This window comes from Aedes albopictus, chromosome 2 (genome assembly GCF_035046485.1).
Source record: "Aedes albopictus strain Foshan chromosome 2, AalbF5, whole genome shotgun sequence".
Classification (NCBI taxonomy): Eukaryota; Metazoa; Arthropoda; class Insecta; order Diptera; family Culicidae; genus Aedes; species Aedes albopictus.
Genome location: NC_085137.1, coordinates 320,350,351 through 320,377,597, shown reverse-complemented (window position 1 = coordinate 320,377,597; position 27,247 = coordinate 320,350,351). Strand labels below are relative to the sequence as shown.

Here is a 27,247-nt window from a genome sequence, read left to right as displayed (position 1 = left end):
TCAAAACAATAGCGGTGACCGCGATGACGACTGTAATAAAAGAGATCGGATTGGAGTGCGGCAGTTTGGCGATTGTCGCATGCGTAATACACGTTCGAAAGCAAAACAGAATCTACAAGTCTGCGAAAACGGCAATTACTGTGAATTCTGCAGTGTGACAATGGTGACCTGGTCAATAGAAAAAATATTCGTGGTGTTTGACCCTGGCGGAGATTGTCTATCGGTGGACTGCGAATACGAAAGCGACGAAGTGGTGTATATCGGTGACTATAAACAGCGAGAGTACCCATTCAAGTGTGCTAGAAATAAAAAAGGAATTCCATGGGAAATAGGTAAATAAATTAATTCAACCTGCTACCAGTTTCACGGGGGGAGGCTGTTACGAAGGATTTGAGTTTGGTGAAACTGGCAGCACTGGCATAGTTTAGCATATACAACTGGGCAAAATATTGAAGGCAGTAGATAGCAGAAGTGAAAGTGTTGGGATGTTTGTGTCTGGGAGTAGCAGAAGAAAACTATAATGTAAGTTATATTAAGGATTAAAATAAGTTTGAATCTGTAATGATAAATAAAATTCCAGCATTGAAGCTGACCAAAAAAGGCTGCTTTCAATATATATTCGTTCGCCCTGGACCCGCATTTCAACAGTCGTTGTTCACGTTTTGAGGAAAGGAACCTATCATCAAGTCTAACCGTGGGATATCATCTGCCTGGACAACTGTTAATTCGGCGCCTTGCCATGGGTAAAGCGTAGGAATAACAGTATCCAGCCAATCCGCCGTTTCTTTGTCCTGACAGTTAATCAATAAATGCCCAGTCCGTTGCCAACAGTTGATGAACTTCGGCTTGAAGGACTCTCTTCTTTGCATCGCAACTTTTTCAAGAATGGACTCTAATACCATGTCCATCTGTTCCGGGGTCAGCTGGCATTGTGGGTAGTTTTTCAGGAGCATTCCTACCCTCACCCATTTGGCCACTTCACTGTAGGTCGGCTGTTGATTCGCATTTTGCTCGTTTGTTGTTGTTCCTGATCAGTGTTGGTAAAAACTCAAATTCTCAAATCTCATGCTTGAGTTGTTTCACGCGCGATTCTTGACTCGCCAAACTCACCGCCGAAAAAATCATGCATGAGTTGACTCGCGATTTCACTCATTGCTTTATTTCTTGGTATTATTATTACTTACTTCGATGTTTTTAGGATTATATGATAGAACAAAAGCAAACCTATCGTACAACAACATTGGATGCCGTTCAAATTGATTTGGGTTCGTTTTACAAGCGAACGAGATTTCGGCGCTTGACTCGCGAGAGCGAGATTTTGCATGAAAATCTCGCGCGTGAGAAAATGATTCAGAATCGCGCGCGAGTTTGCTCACGCAGGAGCGGTTCATGAGTGTACTTTGAGTGTGATTTTACCAACACTGTTCCTGATCTGATGTTATCAATCCTTTTGTTGACGGAATGGTGAACCTGAAGTCTTTTTTGCTTTTTAGGGGTGGGATTCCCCTCACTGTTGCTGCTGCAGTTCATGTTTCGTGTTCTCTTCGGCGTCGACACTTGTTGTGGCATTAAAGCCATGGACAGGGCTTCCTCCCGATTATGCCCACTCAACAGCAATTTTCTAAATCGCTTCTTCTTCGCTCCACTTAACTTCGGCCTTACAACTTCGCTTTCTCGGTTTCTGGGATTCTCTGGAGGCATGTTGTGTACCTCCTTATGGTTACATTCACTCCATCCTCTTCATCGTCAGAGTTCAGGATTGAAGACGAAACCGATCTCCCACCCCCGATATCTTCCATTGAGACACTTTGCAGAAGATCGTCTTCTTTTAAAGTATCTTCTGTTTCCATCATTTCCGTCGCTGCACTTGAAACTGGTTCTTCATACGACTCCATTACTTCACACAGCACTTCAATATTTTTCGGTTTCTTTTTTGAAACTCTTCCTTTTGGATTTTTTTTTTTCAAATACTGTATTCATACACACCGCGCACTAGGCTTGAGTGATCAGCAGATCCTCTCTTCACGCACAACAGTATCAGTCGCCCGATAGCACCAACCTCAGGCTATCGGATCTCCCGCTCTGCGATAGATCACTACTAACACACAATCGTAGTCGACGACAATGCCTCTATATTTTCGGTCCCCTCGCACTTCCTTCTGTCACCCCTTTCTTTAATCTTCACACAATGCAATTATGATCCACAGAAAATTGCACTTTCTTCCGCACTTTTTGGTGAGAATTAATGCACTATTTAGGTTTTCTTCATATGCACAGTGTAAATATGAGCTTCACGTAAATCTTCACAATAATTCCAACCCGATTGGAAGCACTTTCAAAGAAAATGTTAAGAAAAAACTGAGAGCACCAGATGCCAAGCGATATACTTTAGCAGTGTTGCCAGAAGTTTTCCAACATCTCGTTGATTCAGATAAAAAAAAATTCACTGGGGAATTTCTCGAGGTTACTTCCGAGGATTTTCTTCGCATTAATTTAATTTTTTTCTTATATTTCTTATGAAGTTATCTGGGATTTTTTTAGAAATTAGTCAAAGGATTCCTCGATGTTTCTCCAAGGATTAGATTAGATAATCTTCCATAATTTCCTTAAGAAATTTCAGTAGATATTCTTTCAAAAAGCCTTTCAGGGATAAATTTGTAAATTTTCTTCAAGGATACCTTCAGAAATTTCTCCACAGATTCCTTCAAATATTCTTCATACTTCGTTTTCTTAATACTTCTATTTAACAATTTTTTCCAGGATTTCTTTGGAGATTCCTGCAAAAATATATCTTAACGATTACTTAGACACTCTTTAATAGATAACCTCAGTTTTCCTCCATGGAATCGATTCCTATAGACAGTTTAGCAGAAATTCCTTCAGAAATCCCTCCAGAGTTTCCTTCGGAAATGCCTCTGCGAATTCCTTCAAAAATTCTTCCAGACTCTTTTTTTTAGAAAATCGTCTAGATTTCTTTAGAAAGTTGCCATCAAAAAGTCTTCAATAGATTCCTTTATATATTAGAAATCTCTCATATCGCTTAGAAAATCTTCCATTGATTCCTTTAGAAATTGTTCTATGTTCACTAGAGATTACTTCATGAATTTCTGTGCTTCTGGAGCCGGCCTTCTGAATAAGTGTAGAATAAGCTTAAGCTAGAATACACATAAAAAAAAACCTTTCATGAATTTGCTCATAAATTCTTCCAGAAAATCATAAATTTGAAATTCTCTAGAAAAGTCCGCCATTATTTACACATTCTACCGTGACGTTACAACGTTTTGATGCCTTCTTGGTTTGATTTTTCACTATAACTCGTAAATTTGATCGTAAACACTCAAATATTTTTGCATGTTCGGATTCCTTGTAAAATTTCCAATAAGTAGGATCTGTTGAACAGTTTGTTTTCATTGGAAAAGTATGTTAAAAATCGGAATTTGTTGCGTGACGTTACAACGTTGTAACGTTGTTATTGGAAATCCGAATATGCAAAAATATTTGAGGGATTACGGTAAAATTTACGAGTTATTGTGAAAAATCCGACCAAAAAGGTGTCAAAACGTTGTAACGTCACGCTAGAATGTGTCTATTCTATACAAAATTTCTCGAAAGGATTCCTTTTAACCCTCGAGCAGTCGCGTCTTTGACTACCTGCAGTGACGCCGCGCTCACGCTGTGTACCACAAGCATGCATTTTACATGGTGCGTGTACTCAGTACACGACGCGACCGCTCCCGGGTTGAAGCCTTTTATAGATTTTTTCAGAAATTTCATCAGTAATTCTTCACAAAACCGTCTTGGTATTTTTTAAGAAAACCTTCAAGAGATTCCTTAAGAAACTTTTGCAGGGATTCCTTCAAAAATTCTAAAAACCTGTAATGAACCCGGAAGCGAGTGAGCATCTCATGTGGAATCCTAGGAAAAAATCTGGAACAAATTCCTGAAATGACTCCTAAACAAAATGTCCCAAACAATGTCTGATGGAATTTTAAGAGAAATTTCAATATGAATCTCTGAAGTAATCCCGGTAGTAGTAATATTCCTGGCGAAATACCGGGATAAATCCCTATAAGAATATCGAGAGGAATATAGTTAGGAACACTTAGAAAATGAAAAAAAAATACACGAAAGAATCCCGTAGAAATTTTTTTAGTGGAAATCTCGGGAAGAATCTTGCAAAGAGATTGGCGAAAGGAATCTTTGGAAAAATCCCTGGATGAATCTCTGGAGGGATCCTGGGATGAATTCCAAGGGAATCCAATTAGAATCCATAGAATTCAGAAAGTAATTGCTCTGGAGGAATCCCGAAAAGCATCTCTCGAGCAATCCCGGGAACAAAACATGAAATAATGCTCGGATCTGTGCAACAATTTCTATCGGAACTGCTTAAATTTCTTTAATCTATATTTGTTACTTAAATGTCGGCCTTTTTAAATTCCAGCGTAAATCCCGCAACAAAGAGTTATTGTTGCTGAAAATGCCATCACTCCAGCTACTGCTACCATTCCAGCTCAATCCACGTCAGTTTATCGCAGGTATCATCGCCGCCGTATTGCAAAGTCCAGCTGTTCTAGTTCGCAATACGCTGCATTCCCGTAACCATTGGCAGGTCGTCGTCGCCGTCATTCTCCCTGCCATTCACCCAACCGATGCCAACGTCACCATCGATGAATCCAAAACGATAAACACAATCCTTAGCTTCGACTGCACGCTACCACGAGGAAACATACCTACCGACCGACTCGTTGGTAGGTCTGTCGTCGGAAGAGAAAGCAAAGCAGCAAGATAAGTCCAATGATAAAAATATTTTATTCATTCGAAATAATTTTCCTAAAAGGTTCTCCACCTTTTCGTTCGCTACGACGACCGACCGATCCCAGAAACATGTCCAATTGAAGGAAGGACAACAGCAGCGGTGGCGATGGTTCGCCATAGGCTCGCTCTATCGTCCATTTCTGTTGCTTCACGGCTTTTGTCTGTACTACATACACCAGTTCTTATACTTTGCACGCCTCCCTTCGATGAGTAGGGAAGAACACGGTAGGATCAGTCGCCAATATACAATAGATAAATCGTCAGTGAAGCAAATAGTCTAACAATAGCAAAGTTTGTTGTTTAATATACATAAAAAAACTGTATAGTAAGAATTTATCACTTGGGAAAGTATTATATTTTGGGCAATGCTTTATTACATCATAGCCATCTTTTTAACAAGTAGCTTCATTTATGTGATAAACATTGCATATGGTCGTTTCTTCCATTTTTTTTTTTTGAAAGCTGCTCCGTTTTTCAGGTTTAAGCTCACAGCCGGGACATACGAAAGAACTTCTTCCACCCAAACTTGTAAAATTTCAACAGAGTGCCATAGAAAGTACTTTTTCGGTTAAAGGTTGACATTCAGTTTGACTTAGAATGACTACTCTCTCCATAAGCCGTAGGTAAATTTCCACATATGAGGTGTTCTTGATACACTAAATTCTGTTTTTACGCGATTTTTTTGTTCCGCGTAAAAAAACTCGTGTAAAAAAAGTTTTCAAAACTTTTTTTATCGGATCATCCTAAAATTTTGACAGGGTATCAAGGATGATAAGAGAGATCTCTGGTAGAAATTTGAGCCCCATCGGAAGTAAATTGCGACCAGGAGAGAAGAATCTTTCCAAAAACACATCACGTAATTTCGAGAAAATCGTGTAGAAAAAATCGTGTAAAATGAAACCGCGTAAAAAAAGATCGTGTAAAAAAAGAATTTAGTGTAGTGCTGTTTCCAGCTTTCAATCACTTGAAATCCACATGAAGAAGCTTCACTCCTTATCACTAAGCATTTCGCCTTCGGTCACCGCTCTACACTATAGTGAACAACCGGGCATTACGGATGGACCTGCAAAGTCCAGTTGGTTGACTAGATGCAACCATTCCGGGGAGTGGATTTACGGCAAAAAGGCGTGGGTATCGCTCCTGCGATCTCTGACTTTCCCATTTTCTGGTTCTGGTTGGTTTCCGTAGTTGGTTTTCCGGTCTTGGAATTTTTACCTCACAGGAATGCCTGCAATAAGCAACATGGATAAGGGAATGGAACGTCGTCGGTGTATTGAATCTAAGTGCCAAGGAGTGGCCCAAATAGTGGAAATGCAATGGAGGTCGATTAAATGAAACTAGTGGGAGGATTGTTTTATTAATCCCCTGCTGTGAACGTGATTCAAAATCAAAAACTACCTGCTTTGCTGCTCTACAACTAGAGTGAGGAAAACTTGAAAGGAGCATCCATAAAGTAGGGTAAACAGGTATAATATGCCCCCCCTAAGGAAAAATGAAGATATTTGCATATTCAGCACCATTTTCAATAAAACCGCTACGTTAATTAAACATTTTTGGAGTTATTCAAATATTCTTGGTGTCTATTCGCTTGAAATTAGTGAAATAATTGTACAATTACCAGTTTTTCATCATGGTCAAAATCTGACTTTTGAAAAAATGGTGGGGCAAAACGCCCCGGCTAAGGTATAATATGCCTCATAACAAATAAATAGTATGCCCCACCATAGTGGTATTATATGCCCCACAACATTTGGGTTATTTGTCCGAAACAAGTGCAACAAAATAATCATACTGCTTCCACAATTCCTCAATTTTTTTTATAAACCAATATCCATTGCCGTTATTTTATCAATAAAAAAGCATTATTGTTTTATCAGATCACTTTTATTTCATTTTATGTATGTAGGTAACAAAAACTCAAAATGTTCAAAAAATCAACGAATTCTTTTCAATTCAATTTCATATGCACATAAAAATGTGCCAAATAAGCATACTCAAATGCAAAGCGAGCACGTCATCAAATCATCATTCGAATCCTGACACTCAGCATGGAACCATTCAGAACACGCAATACATTTCTTCCATCCCGTCCCGTTTGCTGAAGCACTGAAACATGCACCACACGTTGGACAAAGAATGTCTTCCGGCTTATCATTCGCCTTTGCTTTACGTTTACGAACAGGTTTCTTTTTGATGTTCTTTATATCCTTACTGGCCTGTGCTTCCTTAAGTCGCTGTCGGTATGGGGATGATGTCAATTCCGCACTTTGCTGTTTTTTGTTGCCAGTATTCCGCTTCCTTTCTATTTGCTCCTGAGCATTAGTAGGATTGAGATCGACCATTTGCGGGAGAATGTTGAAGGTAATAGATTTGTTCTGTGATTTTGAAAAACCTTTATCCCATCGTCGACGCTTTGGAATCGAAGGTGCAGCGATTTCCGCTGGCGACAAGTTTTCATCGTTGTCCATCGAATTATAACAGTGTGTCGTGTGACGCACTTTTTTCGAAGGAATACGCGTTGGCGAATGATGATTTCCAATCTGGATATTGCCGAAGGGAGGATCTGATGGTGTTTCTGGCAAGACCTCAGGACTATCCGTTTCACATTGCTTTTCCTCTGACAAATTGCTTTCTTGTACCACTAGCGACGTGATGGTACCGTTTTCGTCAAAAAAGTAAAACGTGGAGTCAGCATCTAGCACGATCTCTTCAGTGACACTTTCGAGGTCTCGCATATCAACTACGTTTGCAGCAGTCGCAGCAGGATCATCATTCAGGTTCTGCAGCTGTTGTTGGTCACAAGATGATACTCGAACAGTTCCACGTTCAGTAGTGTGCTGGTCCAACGTTCGGTCCAGAAAAGCAGCGGGAGCAAAGTCATTTTCCGAAAAAGCTTGTCGATTAAGTGGATGTATGCCAGTTTTTCTGTAGCCATTCTGAGCTATGGTGAGTGTGGCTGCTTGAGTGAACGATTCATTCACTAAATCAGCGACGTGATAGATTGTTACCACTTTTCCCTTATTTCGCTTAACGTAGTTGTCCAAAGCATTCGCATAATGGGTTTTGAACGGACCCATAAAAGTGACGTCGAGAGGCTGTGTTTTGTGCGATGTGTGGGGAGGGATAGAAATGATCCGAACATGGTTCAGTTTGGCCTTTTCGAGCACTTCCAGATTCTTCGTATGACTCGAGTGGCCGTCCATAATGAGAAGCACAGGGGTCTCAGCAGACGGACGGACATACGACGGAAAATGATCGAACCATTCTGAGAAAGTCTCTATGGTGCTCCATCCGTTCTTGTTGCAAGTGAATCCTGATTCAGCTGGTGCTCCTACTTTCAGCCCATCATGCATGCGCTGGCGAGGGAAAATGAAGAATGGTGCCAAAAACTGCCCCGCCGCTGACATGGCCATCGTCACCGTGGTGTTCTCGCCACGCTCGGCCGACACCAGTTTTCCAACCTGATGCTGGCCCTTTTTTGCCACCACCTTCGGGCTTCGGTCGGGAACCTAAAATATAAACAAATAAGAAAACAACATAAGCACGAAACGAACATTCCCTTACCGTGCTTACGCTTGTCTCGTCAACATTCCATACTCGGCTGGGCGGGTACTCGTGCTCCTCGTAAATGCGTTGCAAAACATCGAAAAATTGATTGACGCTCTCCCGATTAAATCCTCTTGCCCGCGCCACAGATGTATTCTCCGGAGCTCGCAACGAGAGTGTTGGGTGACGTAGAAGGAAGCTTTTCAGCCAATCGGGTCCAGCCAGTTTGATACGCTGGTCAAATGGGTGTGGTATTCCGTTTTTCTCCGCCATTTGAAATGCCAAGCTACGCACTTCCTTGTAGCTTAATCCGTAGAAGCATTCACCCATTTGAATAATATGATTCACTAGCAGCTGTTCCTGCTCCACAGTAAACACTGGCTTGAAACTTCCCAGTGGCGGCAGACTGACTGGGCCGCTTCCTGATGTGTCCGGCGGCGTCCTCAAATATCGCCGAAGAGTGCGCTTCGGAATGCCGTACAGTTTGGCGGCCTGGGTCTTTGAAACACCGTAATTTACCGCTGCGATGGCCTGCGACAATCCGTCGGCCGTCCACGAGCGCCGGGATGTGGTTCGGTTTGCATTTCGAGGCATCTAGAACCATAAAGGAAACGACAAAATAAGATAAATAAAGCGGTGGCATAAACAAGCGGCCATACAAGCCAGCCGAAAGTGGGGCATTTTGCCCCGGTGCGGGTTCTGAATAAAAAATCAATTTTATATGAATTTACCTGCAAATCTCACCTTTTCAACACCTGGAACACGTAGATTGTACCGTTATGTAGCGCCACACCGCTTCGTTTCCAATTTTCAACGGGAAATTGTTTTAAAAACACTTACACAAAGCTGCCGAGAAATTAGATCGAAACACGGTGTTTTGGTTTTTTTGCTTTGTTTTTGTTTTGAAGCGCGCGGCAGCTGTCAAACTGTTCTAGTAGGGTGAGACCATAATTAGGCAGTGTTACCAATTGACATTTTTCTCAAATAATTCGTGTAATCCATGAAATTGGACAGGGGCATTTTGCCCCGGTGGGGCGCATTATACACATTTACCCTACGTAAGAATTAGTTGTGGAAAGCTTGGCAACATCTTTTCCTGGGAAAATGCCTACAATCGGGAAAACTAAGAAGCGTTGGCTCTAATATTGGATGATCCCAATTTTTCCGGTTCTATTTGTTTTCATGCAAATACACCACAAGGAAACCGAACAGGAAACGCAACAAACATGTAATCTATATATTATCCTTTCCTGCTGTTCTATCCTACTGATTCCTATCAACTGAGCAGGAAAGAATAAATTTGAGGGCCTTCAGGCATAAATCTGCTTCGCTTCGTTTTCCGTATCGGAACATATGAACAAGGAACATACATTCTTCACCTGACTGGTAGCCGTATTTTAAGTAGCATTTCTCCCACTCTTTCATTCTTTGCAGAACATCGACGTTGGATCCGGTAGTAACGGTCTAAAAGGAGCTTCATCCACTGAAGACATCCACACGGTGGAAAACGGCCCTTTGTCAGCAAAGGCCAACGGTCACTCGACGCCCTGCAACGATTCATCAAGTTCGATTATTTCGCCGCCGCTACAACAAGTCAACAACGGCGGCACAGATTTGCAACCAACACGTGCCTGCATCATGACTGCCCTCAGCATAGTAAGTAGCAGTTTGATAACTGCAATCGAATATTAATTTGGAAAAATTGTAGTAACGAGCCAACAGAGACAGCCTACTTCTCAGCTTTGTGCTATGAGCACTTCCACGTATTCTGCGAAGAACTAGCATTATCGTTAAAATTCATGAAAATTAATTATTTTAAAAAGCTTCCACGGTTATTATTTGAGAGCTTCCACTCCCAATGACTTTTTTGAATGTTTAACCCTCAAATGGATACCTTAAATGAAAGTGCGTTTTGGGACCCTGGGGTCCATTGGACCCTAACATACATTCTCGTATATCTCGTGATCCTTACTTTTTAAAAGGATGATGTTTTCAGCAAAGATGTTAGGTATGTCAAGTGTCAAGGCCTATCTAGTGGTAAACAATTAAGTAGGGGAGACTGAGGAGACTTGATCCCTGGGGAGACTTGTTCCCCCCTTATTTTCTCGGAATCAAGAACAGTTTTCTTCCAGCATATTTTTTCCAAAACGACATCTGGACAGACGACAATGTTTTGGCTACAATTGATTTTTATTGTGTATTGCATTATTTTTTATTGGCTGATGGTTTGTTTTCAATCTTTCAGAAATCTTTTAGGCGATTCCGAAAAATCTAAATAACTTTGTGAAAATTGAACCAGATCGTGTCAAAATTTCACAGCACATAGTACAAATAAAGTACAATCAAACGTATTTATTTAAATTGGGCTGTTATATAAATATTTCAATTAATGTAGCCTAGTGTATACAGGGACCATTCATAAACCACGTAGACTTTTTGGGGGGAGGGAGGGGTCTGACCAAAGTCTACGCTCCATACAAATTTCAAAATTTTTGTATGAACGAAAGTCTACGAGGGGGGAGGGGGGGTCTGAGGTTGTCAAATTTTGGTCTACGTGGTTTATGCACAGCCCCACAACAGTGACGTGGGGAAACTTGATCCCTCGAGGATTACACACACATTATACATGTGAAAATCAAAATTCAATTTGGAAGCCTCTATTTATTCGGAATTCTAGTATATTCAATGATAAAACGTGTCAGATAATTATTATTTTAGTACAAACCATGAAAAGGGGGATTAAGTCTCCCCATTTTCAAGATACGGCATATCCTTAACAATTTAAGGAAATCTTATAATTTCACATCGTATGCATCAAAAATGCAAGAAAACTTAAAAAGAAAATGAATAGGAAGCTTCTGGAGTTATTTTCCTTTGAAATTAATCATGTGCTCAAAAGGGGATCAATTTTGACCCATTTTTGAAAAATACATCATAAGACAAGCCTCCATAAAAACACAGTTTCGAAAACTTTAACAATAATTTATAGTCCTTCCGTTTTGTAAAAACTTGCAATAGATGTTTATCTGTTATTCTGTACGAAAAATGGATCTAGTTTTGTGTTTTTTCTTAAAGTTACAGACAAATTAAGAAAAAGGGATCAAGTCTCCCCAGTCTCCCCTACAGGAAATTACCGCTAGGTGGCGCTAGTGATCATTTCAATCAGTGTTGGTAAAATCACACTCAAAGCACACTCATGAACCGCTCCTGCGTGAGCAAACTCGCGCGCGAATCTAAATCATTTTCTCACGCGCGAGATTTTCATGCAAAATCTCGCTCTCACGAGTCAAGCGCCGAAATCTCGTTCGCTTGTAAAACGAACCGAAATCAATTTGAACGGCATCCAATGTTGTTGTACGATAGGTTTGCTTTCGTTCTATCATATAATCCTAAAAACATCGAAGTAAGTAAAAAGAATACCAAGAAATAAAGCAATGAGTGAAATCGCGAGTCAACTCATGCATGATTTTTCCGGCGGTGAGTTTGGCGAGTCAAGAATCGCGCGTGAAACAACTCAAGCATGAGATTTGAGAATTTGAGTTTTTACCAACACTGATTTCAATATGTTCCCAATCAATAGGAAGAAACGTACCTAGCAAGCGGACAAGACGTTCAAAACAATAAGGTAAATCGCACTTCTGTAGATGGGTAGACATACATGTCCTGCAGCTCAAAAGGGGTCATTCAAATATTACGTAACGATAGGAGGAGCGGGGGGGGGGGTCAAGCGCTGTGTTACGCTTTAAACAAAATTTCTAAATTTCCCATACAAAAGTTGTTACGTGGGGTAGAGAGGCGCTCTAAAATTTTAAAATTTGGCGTTACGTATTATTTGAATGAACCCAAAAAGACATCACTGACAAACAGATGTAACACTGAAGAAATTAACATCTCTTATATCGTTAGCTCCTGACTACTAGTAGAGTTGGTGTCTTCGGCAAAATTGTTTGCTTGGGCAAGGGCTTACAGATGATGAACCGTTTGATTTGATACTTCACCACAAGGCGGCGCTAGTGAGCATACAAATATTATATCTCATATAACTCAGGATCCTCATTACTTAGAAAGATGGTGTTTTTGGAGTTCCCATCGAACACGGATTGTTTCAGTTTCCGGCCGGTACCACGAGGAGGTAGGGATAGGGGTTGCTGGGCAGAGGCTAGTGGATCACAATGGGATCTGTATTGCGCAGCATACCCAGCCTTTACCGTTGTTCATTTTCATGATCTTCAAAATCCGAGTTTCAGCTACACCGTTTTCAGTTCTTCATTACATTACCGTGAAGATTGTTTGAGAGTTTAAATTGATTTTAGCAGTTTGCAAACAGTTCCTGGCGCTGATATGACTCCGTATTTGCATATATGCCATGGAGAAAGGCCTTGCATACATCCATTTAATGTATGAACATTTGCTGTGGTTTCACTTTGCAACTTCTCGAGCATTTTGATTCTATAGGCTATATTTATTTTCGGAATATTTAATGAGTACCAGCTCACGCCTTTTTGCATCCCGTCCCGTAACGTGGGTAGATCACCTCAGAATGGTGCGTTGCGGCGTAAGATCTACCAAATCAAATTTTGATCTTGAAATTTTCCTTCCAGGCAGTAGTTTACAAATATTCCAAGATCAAAGGTTGATGCACTTTTATGATGTTTATGTAATATTTTTGTTTCAATTTTGCTGCTAATCAATATTTTATTTCAGCAGGATTCAGGCAAATTTATTGTATGATACAAATTATATTATAAAAATATGTAACTGTGGCGAGCGTATCACTAATATGTAGCTTATTCGGCGTCAATGTTAATATTATGTAATATTTCAGATTCTCGACCGAAAAATCAAGTTATACAAATAAATGCCATTAAGATGACGAGGAAATCAAGACGTATTGGGCAGATAACTATTTCGGAGCAGTCTAATAATGATGTACCTGAACGTTGACCAACCGCATCCTTTGGAGTACCCTTTCACTAACAACACCTAGAACAACACCCATATTCCCTTGACACCTAGCACAGTGGCCGGAAGCCGGACAAAACCTCAAAAATCGACTTCATTTTTTTATTTATCTAATATTTTTCTTCCAATATAGAAAACCCCAAATTTTCAAGTCATTTGGTCATAAATTCAGTCTTGTAGATTTTTTCAAAGTTGAGGTTTTGTGTGGTACTTTACCAGGGATTATTGTCTTTATTTTATGAGCTTTCTTCATGACCTCGTTGTAAAACTTAGGAAGATTTGAATAATGTGACAATATTATTGGTGTTTTTGGGTATGAGTGACCATGCCATTTCAGGGTTTGTTTGGAATCCAATCACAAAATTATTATGTTTTTACAACATGCAAACATTTTGTCTTTTATGAAATTTTGGAGAAAAACTTCGTATTAAAGAGATCCAGTACTTGTTTAGAAAACATCAGAAAACAACGCCGTATCCCGGATCTGACGTACAATTTTGTCTAGTTTTTGGCTATATAGGTCACTGTTTGCGCACAGTGACAAGCAGGGCGCGGAGGCTGAAACTTACCGCATTTCGTCGTTCCCGCGTTTTCGTATTTTTCTTTGTGTTTTTGTTCGCACTTTGTGTAAACGATCGACGATGGCTCGGTGGCAAGAGACCACATTGCCCGCATCGTGGTGCTCGTGTTCGTCGTTATTCTGAGTTCGGAAATGCTAGTATTGTCGGGCCGCCACCAAACCGGACTTCGCACAATCAAGTCGCGACGCGACCCAACTCGCGACGTTTTTTAATCATGTCAAATGTAGTGCGCATCCTTCCCGTTGTTGTCAGCAACACAGCGCACTAGATGCGAAACAGTCGCGACACTTGTGGACCAAAAAAATGGCAATTTTTGATTGAATGTCGGTCTTGATTCCAACCGGATAGACAATATCCAAGAGATTGTTTTTCAGTGGTGGTGTGAACGAGTGCACATTTAATATGGTTGGACCGTTTGCATGCTGAGACCAAAGCCAAACATAGAAAGCCAGCTGGTCAGGATTACCCGGTGAGTTCGTTCCTTATTATTACTTTTTATATTTGAACATGACATATATGGGGATTTCGGAGGGGTAGCCTAAGGAAGTTAAATGAACTGGTTTCCGGGCAAATGTTCGTGGGGTGGCCAGACTTTGTCACTAGATAACAATTATCATGTTGTTTTCCGAAGGTCTCCAGTGAATTTAGCTTACCCTGCTACAACAAACCATCAGGTAGATCATTCCGTTCCGGTATGGCTCTGCAGCCATAGGTAATCCTTGCGCTGATGGTGGGTAAACAATCATCATCATCATATAGGTCACTGTTTGCGCATTTTTGCGCTAAGAGCGAATTTTTTTTTCTATTATGGCACAATGGAACCGCATGGTTGTGGAGGAAGTGATATTGTTTGAAGTTTATATTTAATCTTAACATAATTCAAATTGACATCAGAATACTAACAATTCAATGTAAACCTCATTCTAGTAAGAGACCTTCACTAAGTCAAGTGGTCATAAGGAGAGGGGGAGGGGGTGTTTGAAAACTGGATGGCCACAGCTCTAACATTTTTTTAAATTTATTTTATTTTATTTATTTATTTACTTATTTTTTGACAGAAAAACACAAGAAGGTGCGTGCTCCAGTTAAAAAGAGTGAGCTGGAGAGAAGGGGAGTGATGACTAAGAATGATTAAGCCTTTATTCACTTAGACGCTACCTACATACCGCATTATTAAAGACCACCAAATATAACTAACTCTTTGATCTTTAAAAATAAAGACGAAAAACAATCGTGAAAAAATTGTAACATTAACTACAAACCATTGCTCATTGGTTTTCTTAAACTGTTCGTTTCATGATTCCTCTCCTCTAGTTAGAATTGCTCAAAAAACTTAGAAGCAATCTCTCCAAAAACTTCTATCGTAGTTTCAATACATAGTGACACAAATTCGTCGACACCTACGCGCTTCTTTTCTACACGCACATCGTTACAGTTTATAGCAGTAGTCATCTATAAAATATGGAAGGAATACACTAAACGGCGTTAAACACTACGTTAAATATTTTTCTGCGTAAGCGTCGCGATCACCAAGGCAATCTTTAATTATTTTTCTCGTTTTTTTTTCAAAAACTTGAAGTTTTATTGTATGTTATTCATGCATTTTCTTTGAAAACATTTCTACTAAATCGATACGAATGCCACTCTAGTGGTAAAGTGTCTTTAATAAACTAATAATAATAATAATAATTTCTACTGAACGAAACACAGAGTGATATAGATTTTGAAAATATTTGCTGGAGCTCTACTGTTTATCAATAATATTATCGATTTCTTATGATCGTTTATCAACAACTCCCTTCAATATTGAGAATACGTATTTCCAATTCTTTATATAGGCATAAGGTTATTTTGGTTGCTTCGTCAGAGATCACTGTACATTACAACATGTAAAACCTAAACTCGGACGAGCATATATGAAGTCGTTGAAACGAGATTTCTGAAGAGCAGTTCAAATTTAATCCAGTTCACTATATGAGACTATCTGAACCCATTTTAAATCTTTAATTTACCTCCGTGTACCCACCATAAAACTTCACGTGGTCTAGAGAGGGTCCCTGAGAATAGACCACGTCTTTTCAGCCAACATTGTGTGTATCTGAATTGATCCATTGACAGAAAACATAGATAATCGAAGTTTTCTAATAATTTGTATGATTTTAAAGATTTTGGACCACCCTAACAGCAAAAAATACACAATTATAGGTAATTTCAATGCCAATACATGACATAGGAACCCTCAAATAGAAAGGTTGATCAAAATCTACGTTCAAAAAACGCATCGTGTTAGCTTATTATCGATAACTTTTTACATGCCTCCCATAATCAGCAGATTTCAAAATTTTGAACCACCCTAATATAGTAAAATCAAAATATATGAATAGTTCCATATCAGAAATAGGTTTAGGGTACTTAAATCATCATAACCTATGAATTTTAGCCATTTCGGTTAACATTTGAGGTTTTGTCCGACCTTTGTATGGATGCCCGTCACTATGTCTAGGCCCGAGAGCAGTCACAAGAACGAGGCCAGGACAACTCTAGACTGTTGGAGGATTGCGTCAGTCTTGTTGAGAAGTCAGAGAGAAGTCTCCAATCTTTATGTTTTTGTATCCGACGGGAAGGAGGCAATCCTCACAACTGTGGTCTATGGCTGTACTATCTACGAAATTTGTGCGACTTGATTAATGCTTATTTTTACTTTTTCAGTGGTAACCAGGTAAATGATTAAACCATGACAATTTCTCGTACGCTTTTTCGCCAAGGAAAGCATCCCATTAAACCCTATCCAGTTTTCAACTCCAGATATCTATGAAGTGGGCCAAGTTCTTGGACATATTCTGAGTAGATATCTAATCAACATTTCCTTCCTATCCCCGCTGATCGTAAGGACCTGGCCAGGTGTCAAGAGTTCGTTAAATGAAAGGTTTGTCAAGTCCCAGGCAACTTTTCTGTCGCATTAAACTTCTCTATCGACAGCCACCCCAGGATGTGTACGGTCGGCTATGCTATGCTATGCTATGCTATGCTTTGCTAGATGGTGTTTTTGGAGTTGTTTGGTAGGTTAAACATTCACAGTTTAAGGTGGCGCTAATGAGCATGTACAGTTTATATCTGTCGTACATCGGGATGCTTACTATTTATAGAGATTTTTTCATAGTAAGTTTAGAGAGCACCATTAGGTTATGACGTCACACAACCCTGACATATAGTGGTGCTAGTTAGCATTTAAATTTTATATGTTAGAGGAATCCCGGAAGCAATTCCTGGAGGAATACCAGGGAAAATTCTTGCATCATGGGAGGAATTCCAGGAGGAATACAGGGAGGAATTCCGAAGGATCCTTCTACGAATGTTTAGTTGAATCGCTGGTGGAGTTCCTGAAAAAAAAATCAGGAGGATAAGTGGATTTTCTAGATAAAGCCCTGGAGGAACCCTGGCAAGAATGGTGTTTTCGAACATGATTTTTGCCAAAGATGGCGACTTTGTATGTTTTCACTGGGGCAAAATTACCAGCCGGTAGGAGTATTATTCACTAATAACTACACCAACGGATAACGCTTAGTCAGACGAACATCTATACAGAAAATACCGAAATTATATCTTTTCGTTGGACTGAGATATCGGCGAAATAAATTGATTGTGCAGGAGCGCTATCTAGTGAGATGATTTCAAATCAGAAATTATTGAAATTGAAAAATTACATTCATATAAATAAATCTGCTGAAGTCATCAACTTATAATATTTTCTCTCGATCTAGATATCAAGTATCAAGTACCTTACAAAAGTATATTACATTTTTGAAATGTGGTTTGAAAATCTTATCCATATGTAATCTTTGAAGCTATGATTTCGCCACCTGGTAAGTCATTTTCGAAGTAAATTATCCATCGAATATGAAGTATTGGTATTGTTTATCATATATATTGCATCAAGACATTCACCTCAAAAGAAGTTTACTTTATGAGGACGTTTGTCGCTCAGGGTGTCTAGGATGATGAGCGAATACGTATCTATTAGCGCCAGCTCGCAGAAAAACATATGAATAATTTTCATTATCAAATAGATTGATGTATTAAACACTTTTGTCGAAAACACGGACATTCTATACATTTTGAATATTAAGATATTCAAGCTTTCAATATCTAATTAGAATACACTCTAGAGCCATCTACTGGGCTAATTTCGATTCAAATAATTTATCATAAGATTGCCCTTGGTTTGCAGAACAATTTTGTCGAAGACAGCATTATTATAGGAAGTCATGATCAAAAGATACAATCATTTGTGCTGTGGGGTCCAATGGACCCCAGGGGTACAAAATCGCCCGGTTCAACTTTGACATCGAGAATAATCCATAGTATGCCATGAAACTATTGGTATTTTTGCACAAATAACTCATAGCGGTGTAGTTTGAAGGTAATGTAAAAATGAGGCCAATATGTCAATCCAAACTTGTTTGCGATAACTTCAAAGTGGATCTGGGGTCCAATGGACCCCAGGTATCTATTCGAGGGTTAAATCGTATGGCAGACACGAAGAAACTCTATCCCCAAAGAGAGTCGAAGAAATATCCATTCTGAAAAGTTCCTGGACCAACCGAGAATCGAACCCGTCATCTGGGCATGATCATGCTGAATATCCGCGCGTTTACCGCCATGGATATTTGGTCCCTCAGAGGTTTTTTTCCTCATCTGTAGTGCCTTTTAACCACTGCGTCTATCGTTTATAAATTTTGTGGTATTAATCATACTTAATTTGGCGCTAATCGATTATCCTGTCACAATTGAGCTGTGATGGACATTGGTTGATAAAGCTCTCGATCCCAACTAGGCACAACTCGTTTTACAAAGCCTATTTCTCTATTGGGATTACTTTACCAAACTTACAAGGGCTCTAATAACCTTTTTTTTAATATTGACAACCTTTGATTGGACAGCCCTCCACAGCTGTAGAGTAAATGTTCAACTGTTTCGTTTTTATCTTGGCAAAAACGACACTCAGATGATTGGGGTTTCTCAATGTTGTATAGATGGTATCTACTGAGGCAGTGACCGATAATGAGGCCCGTTATTACCCTTAGGTCTCTCTTGTTCAAATTTAGTATGGTTATGGCTTTTGCTGGTAAAGTTCTTATAAATCTTTTTGCTCATCTGGATGTATCTGAATTATACCATAGACATTTCCCATGTTTTTAGTTTCGTCCTAAGCGTACACTCAGGAACTCCACAGAATGATACAGGGGCTACGAAGCTCAATGCTGTACCCTATCTAGCTAAATTGTAGGCGATTTCATTTCCCTGAATTCCACAATCGCCGGGCAGCTAGTATAATGTTGTTACTTCGTCCCTACTGGTGAACTGCTTCCGAGAAAGATTGCATTCGCACACTAGTTTGGACTGACACGTAAATGCCTTTGGTGCAATTAGAGCAGCTTGACTGTCTGATACTGATTTAGATTGGATCCACAAGGCATTCTAGCTTTTGATTTTTTTTTAACCATGGGTATTGTTCTTCCCTAGGCTTGCTGAATCCTGTTTTATGATTACCATACCATAGTACCATAGGCATTGTGTTGCCTTCGCCGGTCGTCCAATTCATTACACTGCTCGACAAAATTTTACAAAATTTAGTGTTATGGGATGAGAAAAAAAAATAACAGGGGTTTGGAACCCTAGATGTGTCATAGTGAAAGAATGTTTGAAAAATATTGGACCGGGCCTTCACAGTTTAAAACCGAAATTTGTATGGAGAACTTGGGGTGTTCAATTGATATGTGCATTAGAACGTGCCGTGCATATTTTTAGGCGTTTTCGGTATTTGGGATAGTTTCGTTATTGTCTAACGCCTAAGTATATGCACAGCGCGTTCTAATGCACATATCCATTGAACACCCCAAGTTCTCCATACAAACTTCGGTTTTAAACTGTGAAGGCCCGGTCCAATATTTTTCAAAAATTCTTTCACTATGACACTTCTAGGGTTCCAAACCCTTGTTATTTTTTTTTCTCATCCCATAACAAAATTTAGTGTTGAAAGCTGTTATTAGCTCCAGTGAGTCCTTCCTCCTTTTCAGAACTTCGCGTAATATTAGGTTAGGTACCCTTGTTACAGAGATTTTCAGCTCGAGGCTGGTTCATTTCCTCGTTTGCGTTATGCAGGCCTAACGTACTCATTTGCTTAGGGTGTCCATTATGTCCCTAATGCCCCTACATGAAATGTCACAGTCTTGACTTTTTTTTCTCTCGCCTACAGGATACCAAATCAAACCCCGACGCTTCCGTTGCTCTCAAGATGGTAACATCGTCGCTTGGAATTTCGCTGACAAACGGAGCAACTGTCACGGCGGCTACCCAGTAAACCCATTTTTGTGGAAAGCATGCAGTAGGTATCCTTTGAGTTAAACTCCACATTCAATAATATTCGATGAAAGATACAGCTGCAGAGATAAATGCCTAGATACAGCAGTGCTGCATGCATTGAAAAGGAGTGCTGTTTATACGAGTTCGACTTTCCCTCATTACTTAAAAATGTGTAAATTAAAAGTAATAATTATTTCTGTTTCTCTACTATTATTATGGAACTAACCCAGATCTAGGGATATTATTGTACAACTATTAACCCAGCGTATTAAAAACATAAAACAACAGATCAGCTGTTCTTCTAAAAAGTAATCGAAAAGTATTTCTCACCCACCACTGAGGAACAATACTGGTGATGGAGATTGGGTTTTATTGAAACCGTAAAAACAGACAAATTAAGAGCTTATGGTCAACTTCGTTGAGTGGTAGTATTTTTGCAGATAATATTTTAAGATGTTCCGTTGATTTTAGAATCGACGGAGACAGTAAAGTTATTCAAGATAAGGTAGTTAGGAAAAAAATTATAAAATTAATCTAAATGATTTGTTGTTATTGAAAACCGTACTGTACTGACCAATCGTTTGAAACCTGTAAAGCCAGTCGATTTCACTGGAAATCTGTAAATGAAACAATTTTGTACATATCAAAACAGCGAACGAAACAGAAGGAACCTGGTACTGCGATCGGAATGTGGAACGTAACTTATGTATCCTAAATAGATGAAATGAAGATATTTATCAATTGAAATTACAATGTCTTCTAGTTAAAAGATGTAAATAGTATAATCTATACAGAAAAGGACTATCAATCGAAATCCAAAAAATTGCATGTAAAAAGAAACAGAAACAAACATAATCAAAATCAAACTGAGTGTCTATCTAATGAGTTAAAATTGCGTTCTGCTTTTCGTAGTCCCTATCATTAAAACGGCATAGTGTGACTTGCCCATCATCTTCCAGTAAATATCACTTCGACAGGCTACAAAGAATATCAATTAAACAACATGCTAATGCAGAGAGTATCTATATGCTTCCGTATCAACTCCAACCCCACTAATTGGTTATGACTTGTCACACATACTCACAATCACTTATCCAGCGTTGAATAGATTCAGTTACGAGTAGTTCAATTAGATCCCCGCTGACAGGTGTCATTGTACGCCACACCCGAATCGGTCAGTCCGCATTATTAGCCAGGCACATACACTTTCTTATCCCGCTCACGTCTGTACGGTTTATATATCTATTTATCCATATCTAGCTCTCTATAGAAATCAACTTACACAGCCAAGCTGCGATTCGATTAAAAATTAATGATTTCCGGTCCAAATCCCCCACTTCGGTCCAGACGACGACGGTCCGGCTGTCACTCAACATGCCACAGAGCAAGCAACATCAGAGTGGAGCGCAAGAGGCACGCACCCAACCCGAGAGCCGCTAATTGATAGGGAAAAGTCAAACCGAACCGAATTAGAGATTCATTAATTTTGATGAGTTTTGTGCAATTGGTCGCGCCGCCGCTGCGCTCTTTCGGGCGACACTTGGCTGCCAGGGGTACGAGCGGGACAAGACTGGTGAGTGAGTACTCTGAGGGGGTACTGAGGACCGGTAAATAAAATCTACATATTTATTGTGTTAACGTATTGTTATGATTATCGCTTAACTGCCCTAGGGTTTACTGCGTTTGTGAGCGCAAACATAGTCGTACAGCTTATGGCCGACAGGTACTCACAGCTTAGTTTATCGCTTTATCAATAAGTTGAGGTGATTATGAAAATTGGTAGTATTAACTGACTGGATGCTACGTATCAAATGGTATGGTTTGAAGTGATGAGAGAAGATAAATTAATATGTTTCGTTATGAATTGCTTTCACTGTGTTTCAATTGTATTTGTTATTCTGTTTCATACTAGTATCTAACTATTAAAAATTGTCTTTTAGTTTACCCTTGTAATAGGCCAAATAAATCAGGCCAAAATGTCGGGCAATGCAAATTTGATCTTTTGGATTCCCTAGACTAAGAACGCCAGAATCTCCATAGCAATCTCCAAAATCACTCTGCACTTCCCGTCGAATCATACGTATTGTCGACTCCTTTTCACGTACACGATAATGCTCTCGGCTGCATCGCTGATGACTGCTTTTAGAGGAAAGTGGGGCAATATGCCATTTTTCAAACTTTCATCGTTTTCAATGACAAATAGCCTCATTTCGTAAGCATTCAAAGTGGTAACAGCAACTAGACAAAATTTGCTTGATATTTCAGCAAAAATATTCACTAAACTAGTGCATTTTCATCGATTTTTAGCCATTTGAAAAACTGGTCCGTAAAACGGAAATGGTGCAAAAAGGCCGCCTGCCATGGGGTAAAATACCACTTCATGAAAACATTCAAAAATTACGTCCAACATTTTTCGGGAATTTCCGACTCCTTTCCCTCCCTCTGTCCACATCTATCGTATACTCAATACATGGAGCGACATCCCCCTTCCCGCGGAACGATGGTCTTCATATTTGAATGACCCCTAACATGGATAGTGTAGACATCAACAACCATGCGTTTCCATGTGTGTCTCAATCTCCTTGGAAACACATGGCAGGTAATAAAATCACCAAAAAAAACCTTAGTTGCAAGCACGAAAAACCGTAAGTTGCCAATTTTCATGGGGAAATCAAAAGATTTTCCGTGGGTTTGGCGGCCAGACTTTTAGAAAAATGTTTTCCTTCAGAGGATCGAGGAAACACTCTCGTCGGAAACGCTGCCTTGAAATTCTGTGCGTATGCTGAGGCGACATCCGGTTGCTTTAGTCGCTGCAGGCTGTACCGTGGCGGTCGCCGATACCGCACATGTTGATGATGGAATGTTTTGGGTACAGTTTGGCCATCACCAGGTTGTGGTCGGAGTCGATGTTAGCGCCGCGACGTCCTGACGTCGATAATGTCGGAGACGTGTCGCCCGTTAATCAGAACGTGGTCGGTTTGAGGGTTTTTTTCTGCAGTGGTAGAAGCGGCGAAATCATTGAACCGTAGGCCGTCTTCGTACGTCAGTTGGTGAGCGTTGAACTTTCCCATCGTCGATCTGAATTCCTCCTCCTGGCCTACCTGAGTATTCGCGTTCGAGCTGCGCGTAAAATGCGCCCTTGTCACGCTGAAGTTGAAGAATCGGGTCTTGATCCTCATCTTGATCCTGATCGTCGATCAGCCACCAATCGAACGCGCGCCTTTGCGGCTGACACCAACCCCCTACTTCTAGAGGGCACAGTTGAGCTTAGAGTCCATCCCCGGCACTCGGCCGTCGATCAGCCGCCCCTAACATGGGGATCAGACGCTGGTGTGAGCTGTTCCTCCTAGAGAACGAACGCTCAGGTCAGCCTACGACTAAAGCTCCCACCGGGGTTGGTTACCTGATCTTCCTTAGGATTGCTCGCAGCTCAGCCGGTGCCATGTGGAGATAGGGATAGGAGTTGAAATACTTCGTGTTGTAATTCCTAGAGGTTTCTTTGGAAAAACCTCTGAATTTTTTTTAGAGGGAATCTCTGGAGAAACTCCATAAGAAATTCCTGGAGATTTCTTCGAGAATTTCTAAGAACTTTGAAAAAACTTTTAAAGGGATCCCAGGAGGAGTTCGTGAAGAGCCTGATATAATTCTCAAATAAAAACCTAGTAGAATTTCTGAAGAAACCTACCGAAAAATCACCAAAAGAATCCTTGGAGGAGTTTCTGAAAAAAAAAATCTTGTAAGAGTATTAAATGGAACCCCCGAAGGAATTTTCTACAGAATTTCATGAATAATTTCTGAAGAAATTGCTACGCCGACAACTTTCATAAAAATAAATCCTGAAAGATTAAAAAAATCATGGTAAAATTTCAAAAATACTCATGGAGAAATTTCTGTATTAATTCCTTAATGAAGTTCCGATGCTATCCTTGGTAGAATTTCTAGAAGAACCCCAAGAGTGTACACAGGAATCAATACAGGTATATCAGTGAAGGATTTTCTTAAGAAATCCCTAGTATAATATTTGAAACATGTTTTGGATAAATTTCTGAAGAATTAATGAATTTCCGATTTTCTAGAGAAATCGTTTAAGGGATTCATGAATATTCTATGGCAGAATTTCTGAGGAAGTCAATGGCAGACAACAGCGTAGCAAAATTTTCTTTTTTTTCTCACTCTCTAAAACAAACACGAGAAACAATGGGATAAAACAAGGGGCGAATGCCCCCTCTCTCCATCCTTCGCTTACTCATGTTTGTTTAGGAGTGTTAGCAAGAAAAAATAAACGGCTGGCTACGCCGTTGACGCAGGCTTTGTGAAAAATCCGTGGGATTTTTGTTTTTTTTTTGTCTTGAAGTCCCTGGAGAATTTTTGAAAACAATTCACTGCTGCAATGCACAATGTTTTAAAGAAGTTCTTGGGAACTTTTCTGAAAGAATCTTTTGCGGAGTTTCGGATAAAATCTATGATGGATTTTTTTTAAAGAAGAATAATTGTTTTATAAAATCTCTGAAAGTATTTAGACGGGAAAATATCTGAAGAATCACCGTAAAAACAGCTTTGGAAAAATATTCAGTTGAACGATTCCTGGAGGATTTTTAATAAAAAAAATGAAATTCATCAGAAAAAATCGAAGTGATCTCTAGAGGATTTTCTTGTGAAATCTCATTAGGGATTACTGTGGATATTAATGGAAAAAATTCTGAAGCTATCCATGTTAATTTTCCCAAAAGAATTCTTCGGAAAGATTCTGGATGCATTCATAATGAAATTTCCTGAAGTGATTATGAATACCAGGAGTAATTCCTATGGCAATTCTTGAATAAATCATTGATAAATTTATGGGAGTAATTAAAGGGAGAACCAAAGGAAAATAGTGGAAAGAATTTTTAGAGAAAGAAAGAAGTTTTTAGAAAAATTTCTAAAAAAAAAGTCAAAGGATCTCGTGAAACGAGTCCAAATCAAATTAAACGACTTTTATGGTTATTTCATTCAAGATTTGGTCTAATTCTGTTATACAACCCGAGCAGAAGGGAATACCTTACAGATAGCTTGCGAAGATCGTCCTATGGTATAAGACCTAAAAAAGTTATTGCTCTGCTGTTCTACGATAGAAGGACATCACAATAACAATTTAAAGTACTTGATTAGTATTGATGAAGTATTAGTTGATTTACAGTTTAGGTACTACATCATAGAGCTATCCAACAAAGGTACAATTGAATAACATGAAATGTAATTACTTTGTTCTTCAATACCAACTGCATAACAAATACAGCACTTCAAATTTTAGATATGCATTTATTACTGAAATAACAGGACTTGTTAATTTCGAGGTGTTATTTATACAAAATTATTACCACCTAACAAAGGGCATATTGAGGTATGGTGGTATTCAGGATTAATACCTTGATAAGTTATTTAGTTGTTATACTTTTCTGCTCGAGAACCGTACACAGCGAGAAGCTGAGCAATGATTACAATTATGAGTCAACTTATGCATGATTTTTTCGACGATGAGTTTGGCGAATCAAGCATCTTGCAAGAAAAAACTCAACTATGAATTGAGAAACTGAATATTTATCAATACTTCTTATGCTTAATAGTATCGAGGTATACTTGATGAAACTTATGAAATGATAAGAAATGTATACTAATCTTTAGAGGGAACATAATTAAAAAATAATGTATCGAAATGCCCACAATATCCTTCAGTATATTTTCCGAATGTATTATTAAGGTTGAAATTTCTCTAGGTTGCCATTTTTCATTCCTTTTGCATCACGTTGGCAGTAGCTTGCTGACGTTGACGTAGTGTACGGTTTGGGTAAAAACTTACCCTAATGCCAAAGGAGGGTTGAAAATCATACATGATACAACTGCTGTTTTCGATACAAAAAAAAACGTCAAATATAGGAGAAGGTCGGGTAATATGCACCCCCTAAGCAAACGAGGCCCTATAACTAAGATTAAGATGATTTTGTGGGTGTCTTGCGTGATGGAAAGTTAGTTTACCTATTTAACTAAAAGATGCCAACTTTTGGACCGCGAGATATCAATTTTACCGAATCAAATTATCAATTTAAAAAAGTACTACGTTTTGGGTGCTGGAAAACTGTTGTGGACAAAACGGACCTGGTGGGGTGGGGCAATACGACCTCGGCATTTCCCGCTTTGAATTCTAATAAAATACCAGGCGGCTCCATCTTACTATTTACAGCAGCAAATGGAAGGTAGAAGGCAGATGGTAGTTACTAGGCTGATTTCATATAACCGGCGCGCAATCGCTTAAATTGCGTGCGCTTCAAATTAGATAATCATTCCAAATGTGGAAAACCATCGTTTTCCACGCTTTTCATTTGAATAATCCTGTCATTATTGGGCGCAATTTTACGTCTACTTTGCTTGCATCTGACAGAACTTCACTTATATAGTGAAATAACGTGAAAGCGTTTTGCCCCGGGGGTGCGTATTACCCCAGGTAAACCTAAGCACAGCCCCCACACAACTTCTCTATCAATTAGTAAAAGATATGATTTTTTTTTTGTGAATTCCCATTGTTACTCAACACTTAAAAGAAATAGAGCTTCTCTAGTTTTCACTTCATATTCACTTCATACCATGCCAAATGATGCGACACTCCGGCCAGAAACGGCACGAGTGCCACGAAGCCATAAATTACCATATTCTAGTATTTGTTATCTAGTGCGTTACATGTTAGCTGAAAATTGTAGCCCACGTCATCGAAACTGTTACTAAACTACATCAACAAACCGTGCAATCAAAGCAAATAGGTATAGCAACCGACGCGGCCATTTCGCTAGTTACTGTCTTCTACAAAATAGTCCAGTCGCACAAATAGCAGAGTGCATCCATCAGAGACAAACGAATAAGTATTATGTTGCTTCAAAGCGTCGAGTAATTATTGATTTTCTGCTTACAAATTCCACTTAGGTTTCAAAACCTCGAAAAAGCGTCCAATG

General features: G+C 39.4%; 1 protein-coding gene across 2 annotated transcripts in view; it reads left to right on the top strand.

Annotated features, from left to right (window-relative positions):
- Positions 1-26,945, top strand: part of LOC109622194 (uncharacterized) — a 302,271-nt gene extending 275,326 nt beyond the window's left edge. For both annotated transcript variants that reach the window (XM_062852346.1, XM_062852347.1), the window contains 2 exons: positions 9,796-10,017; positions 20,161-26,945. In XM_062852346.1, coding sequence (XP_062708330.1) covers positions 9,796-10,017; positions 20,161-20,265 — 327 coding nt within the window. In that variant the 3' untranslated portion in view covers positions 20,266-26,945. The remainder of the gene's footprint in view (positions 1-9,795; positions 10,018-20,160) is intronic.
- The last annotated feature ends 302 nt before the right edge of the window (positions 26,946-27,247 follow it).